Source organism: Lissotriton helveticus, chromosome 7 (assembly GCF_964261635.1).
Source record: "Lissotriton helveticus chromosome 7, aLisHel1.1, whole genome shotgun sequence".
Taxonomy (NCBI): Eukaryota; Metazoa; Chordata; class Amphibia; order Caudata; family Salamandridae; genus Lissotriton; species Lissotriton helveticus.
This window is the reverse complement of record NC_136068.1, coordinates 45,199,229-45,217,098: the sequence shown is the minus strand read 5'-3', so window position 1 is coordinate 45,217,098 and position 17,870 is coordinate 45,199,229. Positions and strand designations below refer to the sequence as shown.

General features: G+C 44.9%; 1 protein-coding gene across 2 annotated transcripts in view; it reads right to left on the bottom strand.

Annotated features, from left to right (window-relative positions):
* Positions 1 to 12,171: 12,171 nt before the first annotated feature.
* The window catches only part of LOC144767986 (guanylate-binding protein 3-like), a 146,747-nt gene continuing 141,048 nt past the window's right edge, over positions 12,172 to 17,870 (bottom strand). For both annotated transcript variants that reach the window (XM_078651364.1, XM_078651365.1), the window contains exons 19-20: positions 15,698 to 15,891; positions 12,172 to 14,317 (exon numbers count right to left, since the gene is read on the bottom strand). In XM_078651364.1, coding sequence (XP_078507490.1) covers positions 14,195 to 14,317; positions 15,698 to 15,891 — 317 coding nt within the window. In that variant the 3' untranslated portion in view covers positions 12,172 to 14,194. The remainder of the gene's footprint in view (positions 14,318 to 15,697; positions 15,892 to 17,870) is intronic.

Genomic DNA, 17,870 nt, shown 5'->3' with positions numbered 1-17,870 from the left:
CCACCCCCTTAACACTCACGATGGGCAAGAGGAAACAGGTATGTGCCAGGGACGATGATGGGTCGAAAGCAAAACATCCTAGAAAGTCCTAGTCTATCATCTTGTATTTAACTTCTGCAGTGGGGGTATTGACTAAGGAGATCGCAAATGCGGAGAAAGAGTTGGGTTTGAACACAGGGGAGAGTGAATCAGTCCCTCCCACAGACTACAGTAGGGTGATACCGTTGGAGCCAAACATTGTGATCACCAATCAGGAAGTGAACCCAACTAACAAGGTATCACCCACCCCACATGAGGCCTCACAGCAGCCATTGCCCATAACGTCTGCTGTTCCCCCATATAACCAGCAGAGGAAGCGTAAGTCGCTAAGAACAATGGGCAGGAAGAAAAAAGACTTGGCTCAGACTACTCGAACAGACCATCGACATAAGGGCCTAATTGGGAACATAATAAAGGACCTATTTATCTCACACTTAGAACCAGCACTTGTGTCCATTGCTAAGGACATTGTGGACACCTTAAACATCTGTGTAAAGGGGCTTTTGTCCAAATGTGAGAAATTTGATGAGCTGTTGACACAACACAGGGGGCCAAAGGGGGGTCTGAGTGAGCAAACAGTTTTAGCTGATTACCTTCCTACAGCTGACACCAGGAACATCAGCCCTATCCCTTGCAGGTCTCATGGATCGGCAGGGACTGTAGATATAACAGGGCAGCAAACCACAAGGGACGTGCCAGGGAACCCTATGCCAGAACACAATAATAGAGGCAGCCAGGTACATGAAAGCAGCAGGCGCATGCGCCAACATGGGAACACCCTGGAGCTGCCACCAGAGGCAGCTCCGCTAGTGGCTGTCTTCACCGGGGTACCTCCGGCTAGAGGGGGCTCCAGGGAAACAACAGCTGACCTGATGACTCAGGCTAGACAGTTGTGCGCTCAGTTCAGCACGGGGGGAACAGATGTTGCAAGTGCTGTTACAATGGCAAGGAGGGGTTGTTGGGTTGGACATAGCCCCAAGAATATTCCAGGGGATTGTCTGGTGGTGAACTTTAACAACAAGAATAGTGCTCAAAGATTATTTTGGGACGGTTCTGACCTTGACAACAAAGGCATTAGACCACTCCCCTTGGGATTCTTTTACCCCCCCCAACAAGGACCTATAGACACCCACAGCTATCTACCCGGCCCCATACCCACCTTAATGACAAAAGCACTTCATCATATCAGGTCAGGATGAGCGCACAGTTGGGATCTGCCCAGGGTCCTGCACGGGGAGGGGATACTGTAGCTTTAACTATAATAGCAGCATCCCCTGGGCACCACCAATCTGGGGGAAGGGTAGAGCTTTGTAATCGATTTTCGCCCTTTTCCCAGATGGAGTCTAACGATTGACTGGATCCTGAAATTTCTGGACTGGGGCCTGGTATAGATGGTACACCCAATATAGGGAGTAAGCGGACAGTCCCATGCAAAATTTTAAGCTGGAATGTGGCAGGTATTAGACCCAAAAACACTGACCCCATCTGGCTGCAATTTATAAAACAATTCGACATCCTGGCCTTCCAGGAAACATGGGACCCAGATTCTAATTTTATTTTGGATGGTTATCATAGCTTCACTATCCCGGCGGTCCGAGGGTCTGCGGGGAGGCCCAAGGGGGGTTTACTCTTCCTTATTTCTCTAAACCTTGCCGGTACTTTTAGGAAACTTAATGGGGAGTCAGATAATTTCCTCATTCTAGAATGGTCTCTTTCCAATAAGTATTACCTTTTGATTAACATGTATAATGCTATGGATGGCTCCGTACAGAAAGGAGCACTTTTGTGTATTAGAACAATTTTTGTCAGTCTATAAACTTAATAATTCATTTGTGCCAGAGATGTTTTTAATGGGAGATTTTAACATACATCCTTGCTTGTGGGACTGTTATGGTGACGAATTTCATGGGAAGATGAACGGGAGGGTACCACACTTTGAACATGGCAAACATGGTGGGGCTCTGGAAGAATTGCTTTCCAATTTAAATCTATTTGAACCAGGCAAGGAAAGCAGTAGCGAGACTGTCCCCACTTTCATAGGTCGAGGAGCTAACTCCGTGATTGACTATATTTTCTTATCCCCCCCTAGTCCTCACTAAGACCATGGACTATAGAGTGGTGACATCAACCTTCAGTGACCGCAATCCCCTTGTGTTGGAAGTGGATCTAGGGGTTACCTGCGCCACCACTGATCAAGGAAGGGAGGCAGCGAGGGATTTATTTACAAAAGACCAGGGTAGACGCATAAAGTGGGACGCCATAGTTCCGGAAACCTTTTTTAAGGACCTGGTAGCCAAGGTAGATACCAACATTGGTATCTGCCTGGACGATTGTGCGGTAGGAGTAGGAACTATAACCTCCTTTACAGCAATCTGCAAACAAATTGCAGAAAACCTACACAAGGGGAGTGGGCCACATTCCAGGAAGGCCCAGAAATGGTTCGATTCCACATGTACAAAGGCCCATGAGGCGCTTCTTAATGCCCTTAAGAAGTCCCCGAGAGATAGGGCTCTAGTGTCCTCCCTCCGCAAGGAGTATAAAAAAGCAATTACCAGGCGGAAAAATAAAATTAAGGAGGAGGCCTGGGATAATCTGCAGTCTACGGACGTATTGAGGGACAGCAGAAAGTTTTGGGCCACGATAAATCAGCCATTCTTCACATAAAGTGATAATCTTGACACGGAATGTGTAATTCGTGACGACATCTGGCTACAGCATTTTAAGGGTATTTATGGCGATAAGGAACACCAGGAGCCAACCCTAGAAAGAGTCACCATGGGCTGTCCCACAAACCCTGTCAAATTTGCGCTGGCAGAGGTAGAAAGGGCTATTTGAGACACATCTAAAAACAAGGCCCCAGGACCCGATGGGGTCCCTGCTGATCTCTACATCATGTATCCCAATTTCTGGGCGAAGATCCTAACTAACGTGTTCAACGCTGCAACCCTGGTGGGTTTTCCTACCTCGAGGGCATCTTCTATTATAGTGCCCATTTTAAAAAAGGGGAGTAGAGGGGACCCCGCCTGCTATAGGCCAATCTCCCTGCTGGACTCTGCCGTTAAGATCATGGGCAGAGTCATTCTTCAGAAACTGGGAGATTGGATGGAGGGTAGGGGGGTGCTCTCGAACCTCCAGTATGGTTTTAGGAAACACAGAAGTACCATGGACCAGTGCCTAAACCTACACCTCTTGATTAATAAGTATACAATAGCAAAAGAGGGCTTTCTATATCTCGGGTTCATGGATCTATCATCAGCCTTCGATCTGGTGAACCGATCCAAACTATGGGGCATTTTGTTGGAAATGGGCGTTGATGCACCCTTGTTTCACTTTCTTAGCGATCTCCACCAGGACTTAGCGGCAGTCATTAGAGTCACGCAAGACGGTAGATGCACTGGCAAACTCAGCTCCAGGCGGGGGGTCAGACAAGGCTGCATCCTGGCCCCTCTACTTTTCACGATCTATATTAATGGCCTGGAAAAATCGCTGGCAGGGGTCAGTGCGGACATTCCACATGCAGGGGGATCTGGTATCCCAGTCCTCCTGTATGCGGATGATGCCGTACTCATCGCCCGCACAGGCCTGGGCCTACAGAGGCTGTTGGATAACTTTGGCACATTCATGGAGTCCCTAGATCTAAAAGTAAACAGCAACAAATCCCACGTCATGATTGTTGGGGCCCATCGGACGGCCAGTAAGGTTAAAGCTTTTAGATGCCTGGGTGCGGAAGTTTCTAGGGTCCCAGTGTTCACTTATTTGGGAGTACTGTTCGACGAAAAGGGTAACTGGGGCCCTCAGCAGAAGCAGAAAAGTAACGCTGTTGTAAGATCTACAGTAGCCCTTCTTAGTTTTGCAAAAAGGCTGGGATCTAGGCCCATGGATGCCATGCTTAAAATTTATAAGTCAAAGTGTTGTGCAATCGCCTCCTATGGGGCATCGGTATGGGGGTATGCGCCTGTGGATAAAATACAAGTAGCAGAGAATAGGTTCGTCAGATCCCTACTGGCGGTCCCCCAGTCGTCACCGACTTTGTCTGTCTACTCAGAACTAGGCCTGGGCTACATAACAGACTATTTAAAAGATGCAGGAAAAGAACTTCACTTGTTTGAAGGACCCTCACTCACCACTAGTTGGTGACATGCTTCATCATTGGGTCCCCGCTGGGGTGACCGAATGTCTCCCCAGCGTGCTACGACGCCTGGCTACAGCGGAGCAGGATGTGGTGAGTGCAACAGTGCCCAAATTAGGAAGTGACTAAATGTGATTGTGCAAATGTGTTCAATGTTAAAAAATGCAAAGGTTGTGCCTTCAAATTTTTTTTTAATAATGGCCTGCCTGCATTGGTTAAAAACAAAGTGAGCGGACTCCCCAGGTTCTCAATTAAGGAACCGGAATCCTAATCCAAGACAGAGGTTGGTCGACATGTTTCAGCTGTTTGGTTGCGTTTTGCTCAGCTTTCTTCAGGACCTACAGTAAAGTCCTCCGGTGGTATGCGCGCGCTAAGGCGTACCCTCCCGGGAGGCTCAAAATGTGAAAAATATATATACAGTGAAAATGTTCGGAAATTTTCCGTCAATTGCCCACTACACAGTTGGTGGGGATGTATAAAAAGACCTGTAAGGGAGAAGGGACAAACAAGACCACACACACATAAACATGAAGAAGAAAGGTTACTTTCTTCAATGGGAAATTTTGATCAACATTTGTTTCAAAATTGAGGAGGTATAGGTATTGTGCATGATTTATGTGACACCAGTAGTGGGGTGCTACCTTAGATTCCCTAGTTGGGTGCATCTAAATGAGCCACACACACCGTCCATGTCATGAGGTCGGTATCAGGTAATTGCTCGACTCTCAATTCGAACGAGCAATATGCAACTCGCTTTCTACTTAAAGAGCGATAGAGTGAACACACAACACGCAGTGTTAAGACTGCGTGTTGTGTGTTCCTCAATTTTGAAACAAATGTTGATCAAAATTTCCCATTGAAGAAAGTAACCTTTCTTCTTCATGTTTATGTGTGTGTGGTCTTGTTTGTCCTTTCTCCCTTACAGGTCTTTTTATACATCCCCACCAACTGTGTAGTGGGCAATTGACGGAAAATTTCCGAACATTTTCACTGTATATATATTTTTCACATTTTGAGCCTCCCGGGAGGGTACGCCTTAGCGCGCGCACACCACCGGAGGACTTTACTGTAGGTCCTGAAGAAAGCTGAGCAAAACGCAACCAAACAGCTGAAACATGTCGACCAACCTCTGTCTTGGATTAGGATTCCGGTTCCTTAATTAAGAACCTGGGGAGTCCGCTCACTTTGTTTTTAACCAATGCAGGCTGGCCATTATTAAAAAAAAATTTGAAGGCACAACCTTTGCATTTTTTAACATTGAACACATTTGCACAATCACATTTAGTCACTTCCTAATTTGGGCACTGTTGCACTCACCACATCCTGCTCCGCTGTAGCCAGGCGTCGTAGCACGCTGGGGAGACATTCGGTCACCCCAGCGGGGACCCAATGATGAAGCATGTCACCAACTAATGGTGAGTGAGGGTCCTTCAAACAAGTGAAGTTCTTTTCCCTCCGCCTATTATAGGGTGACCACCAAGCGCCCTGACTTTCTTCTATTGAAGACAGTCTATTGGGCTCATACAGGGACTTAGAGATTGCCCCGCTGCGTGTATGCACGTGTGTGAGCATTGATCACGCGTGCAGCACACGGCGGAGTTAAATAATTTTTTAACTGCCACCAGTTTTATTATTGTTTATATCACAGTCACTCCTTTGTTGTTTATATACATTTAACTGGGGTACAGGAGTGTCTATGCCCTACCTTTCTTGTTGATTTTGAATATTTAAAAGCTGCCCCATTGATTTTCTGGGCAAAGACGTTGCTCAACGAGGAAATTACTTTAAATCACCTTATCCTAAAAGATTGCTTGGCCCTCGATAAGGCAGATAGCATCCCATGGCTGGCATACGTTAGAGCGGCGTGTGTCAGACTGGGACGTCTTGAACTATATACAGCCCCAGAGGGAATTAAGAAAGAGGATTTGGTGTGGATTAAACACAACTTCAGGAACATGTTGGAGGCAGAGAGGGAAGAGGTGGAGCTTAAAAAACAAGGTGTAAGAAGTATTTATGTCTTACAGACATCTCCATCTATTGAACCTTACCTAACGATCGTCACTAAGCCCTTCCATCGCTTTTTATTGACACAATTTAGGTTCAATTTAATTCACCTCACTTTAGGAACCTTTCCGCACTGGGGCAAACCAGATGAGTCTCCACCATGTTCTTGTGATAATTTCTCGTCACAAGATACCCTCCACCTGATTATGTTTTGCGAAAACTTTACCAGGGCACGGAAAAAATTCCTTTGTCCTATATTACGTGAAGCTGGGTTTTTGCAGGTGAGGCCTGCCCTTTTACATCTGCAACTGTTGAGTAGCGTCCGCGTTATTTTTAGCATAGCAAGTTTTCTGGCGGCCGCTACCAGAGTGAATAACAGAAGAAGTATTTGTATGCACTGAGTACAACAGATTGAGAAGGTGGGGTTATATTTGTCCCTTTTTGCAAGGAAATATTTATGATGTTTTTAGGATTTTTGCAGCCTACATTGCGGCTCCATAGGTTCTGTGGAGATATCTGAAATTAACTGTTTTGTACAAATTAAGAACTGTAAATAGTATACATATATGAATGCTCGCAAATGTACGCATACTTATTATTGTATATATTTTATTCATTTTATGCACAATGGATGTATATATTTCTGCTTCTTTTATGATTTTAATTAATCGAAATAAAGATTTTTGACTGACTGACTGACTGGGCTTTAACAAGCATTGACAAATGGCATACTAACTTAGAAAGGTATTGCAGTGTTCACTGTCCATGTGTGTGGAGATAGGTTTTTTGAACTCCTGTAGTTATGATTTTAAATTTCAATACAAATTTGATATAAAGACATACACCTGCATTCTGAAATGTATTTTCTTAACGAATAAGGGTGTTCCCTGGTCAAGGCGTTCGGGTCAATAACCTGCCTGGTAGAGGAGCTAATGAAGGCAAAGGGCCCCAGGGGAAATACAACACAGCCTAGATGGTTCGATACCAACTGCTCACAAGCTTTGAGACCTAAAATCTAGCCTTAAAGCCAAACCTAGGGACAAACTAAGAGTAGCCCTTTGCAGACAGACATATAAAACTGTGCTGAAGCAGAGAAAGGTTTCCCTTCAAGTTGAAGTGTGGGCAGACCTAAGGCAGGCTGGCGAAAGAAGGGATACAACAGAATTCTGGAGGATCATCAACAGGCCTTGTTTTCAGGATAGTAGTGCCCCTGTGATTGGAATGAACATCTTACCCGAACAGTGGGTGACACACTTTGAGGGACTTTACAATCATAACCAGGATACTGACCAGGAGGGGGGGTGGGATGGTAAGCGGAGATCGGTTGTAGAATTCTCCCTTGAAAAAATAACCAAGGCGATCCAAGGCCACACCCGCAATAAAGCCCCAGGCCCTGATGGCACTCCACCTGACCTGTATTTGAGTAATGTAGACCTATGGGCCCCCATCCTCATGAGGGTGTTAAATGCAGCTCCTAAGACTGGATTGTCCCGCTCCTGGTCCACTGCAACAATTGTCCCTATATTTAAGAAGGGAAACAGGGACAACCCCCAATGCCATAGACCAATATCATTGATTGATGTCTCAGCCAAAATCCTGGGCCGGGCAATCTTGGAACGGCTAATGGATTGGACGGAAGAGCACCATACCATCTCGGACACCCAGTATGGTTTTAGGTCTGGAAGGTCCACTAGTGACCAATGTCTTAACCTCTATTTGCTGGTAGCAAAGTATACCAAAGCCAGCAATGAAGCTATTTACCTGGGGTTTATGGACCTAGCAGCTGCGTTTGACCATGTAAATAGGAACAAGCTATGGGTCATGATGAGTAACATGGGAATTGACCCAGGGGTGATCGACATTCTTACAGAGCTACACTGGGACACTACTGCCAAAGTCCGCTACAACATGGAGGGGGGGGGATACAGAACCCTTTCCATGCACTAGTGGAGTGAGACAAGGTTGTATTCTTGCCCCTTTTTTGTTCTCACTTTACATTAATAACCTGGAGAGAACCTTGATTGCCCTGAACACAGATTGCCCAAAAGCAGGAACGTGCCATATACCGGTGCTTTTGTACGAGGATGACGCAGTCCTGCTTGCCAGTACTCCGAGGGGCTTGCAGTGTTTAATTGATGGATTTGTACATTTTATGGACACCTTAGACCTATCAGTGAATTTGAGTAAGTCCTTCGTGATGTTGGCTGGAACGAAGCCCTGTAGGAACTTTGCATATAAAATAGGGACTCACACTTTAGAGAAGGTGAAGACCTTCTCTTATCTTGGGCTACTATTTCATGGGGCACTGAAATTTAAAACCCTGGTAGAAGAACGATGCTCAAGATTGATATCCTCAAATGGCGCTATAATAAATTTTGCCCGAAGGTTGGGTCGTTGGTCCCCGGAACAGGTCATGAACTTATATGGCTCGATAAGTACTATGAAAGCCATGTATGGTTCAGAAGTCTAGGGCTTTGTGGATGCTAAGCAACTACAGTTAGAGGAAGACAAATACCTGCAAAGGATTTGAAAAATCCCCCAGTGCACCCCAGTAGTAATTGCGCACAGAGAACTGGGCAGACCATTCATTGAGGATCAGGTTAAGCTTAGCCCTATTATGACATGGTTAAGAATTTGGGCAAACCCTGAGGCAGACCTAAGCAGACTAATTTTGAGGGATTGTCTACAAAGGGATAAAGGTCTACAGATCCCATGGTTAAAATACATCAAGGTTACTTTAGAGGATCTAGACCGGAAGGATCTCTTTACCAACCCAAATGCAATATTAAATCTTGACAAACCACAGATTAAAAAATTTTTACTTGAACAGTTTGCCACACACAGAGCAGGAATAGAACTGTCCAAACGGTCAGTAAGCGCCCATTGTCTCATTAAGAATAGTGAGGGCATGGATCCTTATTTGTATCTGATGCATAACTCCCAGGGCAGGTTTTTAATGTCTCGTTTTAGGCTCAATTTATTACCAAACATACTGGCTGACCCACCAGGTTTTATTTTAACAATTGAGCAGAAGGGTGCTTGCGGCTGCGACAATCGGTCTCCGCAGGACACCCTTCATTTTGTACTTTTGTGTCCTTTTTACAAGATGCCTAGACGGTAATTTTTGGAAGATATTTTAAAGGAGGCAAAGTTCTGTCACGCTAAAACTGCTTTGCTTTGCTCTTTTTACAAAGAGCAACCGACATGCGTACATTATGTTGCATTATGAATTTTATAAAAGTCTCGGTGAGGTTAAGAAATACAAGAGGACAGGGTTAATTAATGGTCTCAGATAAAATCCTTGTTAACTTTTTAATCTGTATTGGTGATTTTAGATGGAGTTCAGATATGTTATTTAATTGAATTTTTAAATTGTATATATGTACTTTTATGCTGTTTTTTAATCATCGAATAAAGATTTACTGAACTGAACTGAATTAAGTGTATAACTTTCAATTAAATTATGATGTAATGATTAGACTTCCCAAATGAATAATATATTTATATGGTAATTTGTTTTTTGAACAAATCACTTGTTGGCACGATTACCTACCTGACACTGTTGTAAATGCATCACCTAGGAGGGTTTCTGAATGTGAGAGCCAGCATCTTGAGTCAGCATTTTCTTGCCGATCACAAATGACATCTTCTACCGACTATAGTCCAGAGCATCTTCGCCCAGTGGGGTTTTCCTCAGGTGGACTTGTTCGCCCCCTGAGAGCAGTTCTGTTCTTGATGTTCACCACGAAAACAGTTTATTTAGAAACAATAACCTCTGCCAGATGGGTGAGCGAGTTGCAGGCTCTTAGTTTCTGTCCACCCTTTACATATTTCAACCCTGACAAGTTGGTGTTAAGTCCCTGGGCTGCTTTCCTGCCTAAAGTAGTGACTCCCTTCCCTCTGTATCAGTCCACCACCCTTCCAACCTTCTATCCCCACTAATCCCAAGGAGGAGGAGGAGGATCAGTTGTACAGATTGGATCCAAGATGGGTCATCAATTACTACTTGGGTGGCACGAAGGAAACATAACTCTATGTTAGGCACTTTGTGGGCTACTGTGGTGCCAAAAAGGGAAAGCAGTGCAGAAAAGAACCCTTTCAAGGTGTATTATCCTCTGCATTAAGACCTGCTATGCACTGGTCAAGGAGGATCCACCTTAACGGATCACGGTCCATTCTACCAGAGCCGAAGCTGCCACTTCTGCCCTCGCAAGAGGAGTTCCAATTGAAGAGGTATGTAGAGCAGCTACATGGGAGTCTCTTGATGCACCTCGGAGTCTAGGCAATAGTGTTTTGCGAATGTTTAAAGATTGTCCATTTACCAGATCCCTCCTGCAGGATTTCCAAGTATAACCATCCATCAATCCTCCTCCTAGAGGTAGGTATGGCTAAGGAATCTATTTTACAGGTTAAGAATCTGCAGGTAGAAGAATTCATCAGAAGAAAAGTTACTTCCTTTTGGTAACTATCTTTCGGGTAGATTCTCTATCTACCTACAAATATCTCACTGAACCACTAGACTCCCCGTTTGATGGATTATTATAGGGAAAGCTTAATAAGTATTTTCCACTGTACTTCTCTATTGATGTCAGTCCGTCCGCTGCCTCGAAGGCAGAATGTTATATTCCAAAGTTAGGCCCATGTAGTGCAGCAGCTTATTTCTTACATTGTCTTCACAAATAACATTTTCAGCGGTGGCCTTTTGCACATATTTGCATGCACGACAATGTTAGATTAGGCTCTCTGCAAACTTGTTTTCATATCTAGATTCACACAATATTATCACAACACCCTGAACATCATGTACAAGGTCTTGTTTCGCACTGTGTACAAATCTCATCACTATGTTTATCCATGGGGCGACAGGGGTATCTACATATCCAAAACATTGCTTATCTATACGCACATCACAAGGCTGCTTTCTATTATAAAAGATTAGCGTCCCAAAAGATTAGCAGAGGAGCCACTTCCGCAGACACCAAGGCCCTTGCATGCTGAGAAATCACCACGCAGTGGTCTGACATCTCGTGAGGGCTATCCGGTTCATGACCAAGACGGGGTCCTTCACTCTATCCCATCAGGTAATGGGGTTAGTTCGTCCCTTGGGGGGGATTCTTGGCTTTACACATACACACACTCTAGGTACAATCGGAGTAGGGTCCACATCGTAGGGGAGCGCTTGATTACTGCCTTGTGGTATATGCCTGCATATATACATTGTTTAAGGCACCACGGTAGAAGTAGATCTACTATTTACACTTTTGGTGCTTGTAACCACGTTTATCTACTTCTGTCTACTAATCATTGCAGCACACATATTTTATGCAAGAATAACGTTGGTTAAATAAATATAATTGAAAGCGTGCCACTGTATATTCTCTGTAATTTGCTCTGAGAATAAATGAGCACGAGTGACTGAGCGAAAGGTTCTGTACGGTTTCCACAATCCCTGAGGGGCCATGGTTGTCATGTTCAGTGGTTACCAGAAACCATTCGCTTCCTGGTAGGTTAGAGGGGCTTACAGTGGCACTGTGAGCTAGCTGGTCTATAAGACAACATATCCTACAGGGATGTCCAGAATCAGTCTTGACACCAGGCCCTTAGTTTATGTTCTCCAAACAATGTGCAGGTCGTTCAGATTGGTAGGAACTACACGACAAGGAGGCAATCAATGGCCACTGACGTTGTTGAGACAGCATGGCCACTGTATGGCTTTGGTGATGTAATATGAGGCTACTCCTAGCGTCAATGAGGAGCCAGCGCCCCTTATGGGCGACGTGAGTTTTCGATCCAGACTGGTGCCTGGGACTATTCTAAGGTAAGGAATCTGCAGATAAATAGAGTATCCTCCAGAACGATCGTTAACACAGGTAAGTAACGTTTTCTTCCATCTCTAACTTTATTTGAGCTACGGCTGATCTTCCATGTAGCCTACACCTGTCAGTTCCTGTTCAATCAACAGTTAAGATACCATTGCTTTGGTAACCACACTCTACATCCTGATTTAAAACATTTATTATTTGATGCAAAAAACAAATTACATCTGCAATGTACATCCATGTGTAATGACCCTTATGTAAATCAGCTTCACACAAAGATAATGAGCAATTTCCATTAGCAGTACACACCGTAACCTTATTGAAAGCATGTGCCAACATATACATGAAGTACACTCCTCATGTCATGTCGGTCACTGTGTCACCCAAACACATTACAGCAGTAGTTGTATGTATAGTATGTGTCCTAAGCGTGTATCAGTAGATGATTACAACGTGCACATTTATGAAAGCCACTGGTTAAATCAGATACGTCCAGGTGGTATTTTTCCACTTAATTTCTATAACTCTCTAATCTTTTTTTAGGACTTCAGTTTAGAGTTTTTCCTAATTGCAGAAGGAGGGTATGGGTTCAAAGCGCCTGTTAAATCTGCTTCTGCGTAACACCACTTAGTACATCACTGTAAACGACCACAAGGGTCAGTTCTGAAGAGAGAGGCAGGGGGACCCTTAGACTGACATCCTTTCACTGCCTTCCGCCTCTCTCTTCCCTTCTCTCTTTGGAACACTTGTAGGTATAAATCTTCTCTCCATTCCATCAACAGGTTTATCCTCTTCCTTTCTCACCTCTTTCTTATTTTCTATTCTTTGAGTTATGCATGTAATCCTTCTTTTTTTCCCTGCACTTGTTTTCAGTGCTTTTTCTCTTACCTCCCACCCCTTTCCCACTTCCTTAATCTTACAATTTCAGCCCTCTCTTGTGCCACCTCTTTAATTTATGCTTCCTAAACTTTATACCTTCTAGGCACTGTGCGAGGTGCTTCAGCATAAGCATGTCTAGGGCAAATAGGGGCATGAGAATGCCTCTAACAAAGTCCCTTCATACCCCCTGGATTCCTGAGAGCTTTAGGGGTATTTCTAGGGTCCTACGCTTGCTTGTTCTAGACTGGGTTATAAGTGCCTCTTCTGCATATTTTGATATTTGTCCATGATAATTTTAAGATCACTACAGATTACTTTGCCTCATTCATCTGAAGAAACTAAGGCAAAGTTCACCACAGCTGCATCATCAGACGGGGTAAAGGAAAGTGAAGGGGAGCAGAATTATGCTCTTGTCGCGTGAGGAGCTAAACATCCCATTTATTTGTGGATGAACACATGATGGCAATTGGATAGTATAACACCACAGTCTGAACTGCTTGTTGGCACTTCCGTCCAGACATTAGAGGTAGCCCAGTGCTTAGGAAAAGGGGGTGGTTCAAGTTTTAAGTTCCTGCTGTGTCAACCTGCATCTTGTGTTTGAGATGTGATTTGGGTGTTGGAAATAGTTGGGATAGAGTTTAGCGAGGTAGGGTAGTCACACAGCCATTGGTTGGAATTATTTCAAGTGCTCGCATCCCAAATGGTGGGTTAAGCCACAGGGAGATACTAGGCCATCCGAACGACAACGGGCTCATAAATACAAAGGGTACCACCATGAAGTGCATTGCCTGTCCTCACCAGTCAGACTGCACCTCACTACAGGCAGATCTTCAGAGTCTCACCAGGCCTTGATCTGATCTGCCAAAATAAGAAAAGCTGCAGGCAGAAGAGGAGAACTCCTTGTAAATGAGGTGCAAACGGACAGGTGAGGTTCAGCAGGATTAGTGGTGCCAGCGAGAGGTGCTCTTCGTGCCGGTGAGGCTTATAAAGGAAATGAGGCAGCGGGCTCTCTGAAGGTGTGGGGAATGAGAGTAGATTGGGGTGCTTCTTTATCTGTATCAATACACAGGTGAGCCGTACAGGGGGATCTGCTCCTGGCACAGGGTTCAAGAGAATACTACTTTGATCCAGTGAAAGCTTCTTGCTGATGGATCCAAGTACAAAGTAAGCAATTGGTACTGGAGGTCCAGGAGGCAGTGCGGCTTCCGCTTCTCTTTCTGTGGGCATCAGCCTGAGTGTCCTCCACCCCAGGTAGATCCTTGTCTCCAGCTGTCGCTCAGCCTGTTTTGCGGTTTCACCATGTCCTGCCAGGACTCCAGACTTCTCAGCTTATGACACATTTGGACTTCTTTTGCGGTCTCGGGATCTGCTGCTGGACCCTCTGAATCTCAGATGACAGGCGGGCGGATTCCTTGTTGAAGCCTTCCTGGAGGAGGCGCTGTTGTTCCTGTAGAAACACAAGAGAAGACAAGAGGTCACATGTGTCCCAAAGCGCAGTCGTGGCCAGTGGAGCAATTGGATGAAGGCCTTAAGTTCAAGCCCTTGCACTACCCATGCTAGATACTGCAATGTTTAGCCCCTGCTGCAGTGTATGCTATTATAGCCCTCAGCCTGGCATGCCAACCTGTGTGCCACAATACACTAAATATTGTGGAGATCACTCCTGGTTTCCTGTACTTACCCAGCACCAATACATGCAGGTATTATGGTACCTAGTATGTGTTCTAGACCTTGGCAGAATGTATACACCATACAGTAGATTAGAGTCCTGGCGTTTCGACTGTTTCCTCAGTGCATCCTGATCACTGGCACTGAAAGTCCAATTGTTTCTGACTTTCGTGCCCTCAATTTATACACTTTAGAACCAATGGGGAGAGGAGTTGGCCTAACGGCTAGGGCGGTTGATCTCGAATCTGGGGAGGTTCGAGTCTCAGTAATGACGCTGAACATCCTGTGATTCTGGGCAAATCACTTAATCTCCCCGTGCCTAACAAAAATGAATATGTCCTCATGCAACGCAACTAGTGCTATGTAAAGTGCTCTGATACCAGATACCTTCGGGTCAAGTTTGCGCTATATAAAACTCTGTAAAATAATTTTAAAAAACAATAAAACCGTCCATGAGTACCGACAGATCGTAAACAAGGACCAGATAGAAAAGAGTGTTAGCTTCAGTGCAGACATCTTGTGGATGCTCAGCCCTTTAAAATCACCTGCACCTGGGACAGTCTGACAACCCACAGCCTATACATGCCAATGGCGAAGCTACACTACAATAAGGTATAAGAATATAGGGTGAAAATATACACAGGGCATGTGCTAATCTGGATGACAGCAGAAGAGCACCCAATCCTGGGGAGGGCTCCCAGTTTACAGAAGATGCACGTAGGTCCATAGAGGAAGCTGTTTTCCTATCCCTATCTCAGTGCACGTCCCCCTTCTCTTCCATGTCTGCGCCCGAAATAGGATGCAGGTCAAGTTTTGGCCATCCTCGACGGGGAACCCGAAAACACAGCTGAGGATTCTTTTTGCTACTAGGATGCAGGAGCCATATTTACCAATTGACTGATTAGTGATTTTGAATTGTAACAATATCTTGCTGATTGGTCTCCCAGAAGTCTGATGCTGCTTGTGAATAATGTTGCATTAGCACTAGAGATGGGCGATAAATTATGCTCCGCTGGCGTGTTCTGGACAAATCCCCCTAACCACCGTGTGACAGAGTGTTGTCTTGTGCATGGCTTGCCAAGAGTAAGTTGGCGAGTGAGAATGAACGTGATTTTTGGGTGCCAGGATTAGCATACATATGACACCGAAAAAGAGGTACCTGGAGCTTCCGGGCGACCACCATCTCCTGCTCATGGATTAGCTTTCTTCGATCCTCATCCATTTTCTGCTGCAGCTTCTGTGTGTGCTCTCGGTGGGCTCTCTCCTGATCCGCCAGCATTTGCTGTGACTGTTCGAGCATCTCCTGCCTCACGCGAGCCTCTCGCTCCAAGGCCTCTGCCCTCGCCCGCTCTTCTGAAGTGATAAAAGGGGACATAAGAAAACATGAGAACCAGAGGGCGCAGAGTACCCACCCACAAACACAGATACCATGGAACAACCCTGACAACATTGAGAGTCTCTCCCTCTCTCTCTCTCGCTTCCAGTAAGGCTACTGAATATCCAGACACAGCCACATAAAGGAGCAACCGTTCCCAGCACACAGAGGTTTGATTTAACCATTACAATACACACTGGGAAAGGGGGAAAACATACAAATACAAATATATAAGATTTTGAACACTACTACAGCCTGAACCACTGAACGGAATTATTCCAAATTTGTCAGAAAGCGAGCTCTTGGTTCAGAAAGAGCGCTTTTTAAGTCGAGACTATAACGGCAGATCGCATGCGCTGCTCGCTTTGCGAGGCATGCAGTAATTGGGTATGCAGTGGAAGCTCCGCCCACCTTCCGCCCATGTTTTTAATTGGCTCGTGTAATTGTCTTTCGTAATGCTGCCTTCTGATTATGAAGCTTGTTAGTCCCTCCTTAATATGGTCATATTGTCATGCGTACCCTCCCATGGCTACTGGCCCCTTTACTTCGAGTGTTACACGGTAGTGTATATGTTATTATGACTATAAGCACTACTTTGTCTGTGCCTTCTTGCCCCCTTCTCCCTCCTCCCACACCCTTCTACCTCTGTCCGTGCTTCCCTCCCCTCCCATTGTCCGTAATGCAATGCAACAGGTTTCATGTCAATGCTAGTCCTATTGCATTGCAAATGCCTGTTTTTTTTAAGTCCGGCAGCTGGTTACAACTGGCATTAAAACAATGAGCACAACAAACGTGTGTAGTTAACCGCTTCGCTGCTGCCGGAATTTCCCCTCGGTGCGAAAGAATTCTACACGTGTGCCGTTCGGACAGCCCTCCGCACACGCCCACCGTGATGTCAGACGACCGGGGGCCGTCCGACACACGGAAGCAGCTAAACCAGGCACCTCAGAGAAACGGCAGAAAAAGATGTTATGTTTACGGATAAATATTGGAGAACTCCCTGTGTGATCAGGAACCGGGTAAAGTGGTAAATAATACTTAACAGTTTGCCCTACACACAGCAGCACTGTAAGTTGTCTACCATGCCTCGAGACAAATAAAACCGTTGTATTGTTTATCAGACTACCGAATAATAAAACACGGACGAGCCCCCTGAATTGGTCAACCTGAAAATTAATTAACAAAGTTTGTTATTTTGAATGGATGTTGGTGACTAGCAGCTAATATCCACTGTGCCCCCAACACGAACACAGCCACCCAGAAAACACAAGTTTGGATGTTTTTTGTTTCTAATTTAGAAAGACCATAACTGGAATTTGTCAACTCCTAATTAAGGTAACGTTTTCATTAAAACACATTCCTTTTATAATTTCCTGATATGTGGCAAGGGATATTTAAGGATGGTTTGAGTCATTTTATGGATGCAGGGAGGGGGTGTACTACCCAAATCATTTTTAGGGAAGTTTTTGATTTTTTGATGACTTACAGGTAGATTCATCAAAGACACGTTTTGCGAGTCTTTAATAGCGATTCATAAGGAATCGCTATTAAGGACTTGCAAAATGGGATTCATGTAGGAATTGCAAAAAATATTGTGATTCCTACATCTTCCTTATTTGCGATTAGCAAATTGCTAATCGCAAATAAGGAATAACTCCCCATTCATTCCTATGGGCCTAAAGCCCATAGGAATGAATGGGGAGTTATTCCTTATTTGCGATTAGCAATTTGCTAATCGCAAATAAGGATGCGATTTCAAGGGTGCCAAGGGTGTCCAAGGGACACCCTGTAGCAACCCTGAAAAGCAAATGTAGCCAGATGTTGCGCACACACATGTCCAAAGGACATGTGTGCGTGTAACATACCACTCAGAAAAATGCACTAAAGTGCATTTTTCTGAGTTTTCGCTATTTACCACGAAGTTACAATTCGTGGTAAATAGCGGCCAGAAATAGCG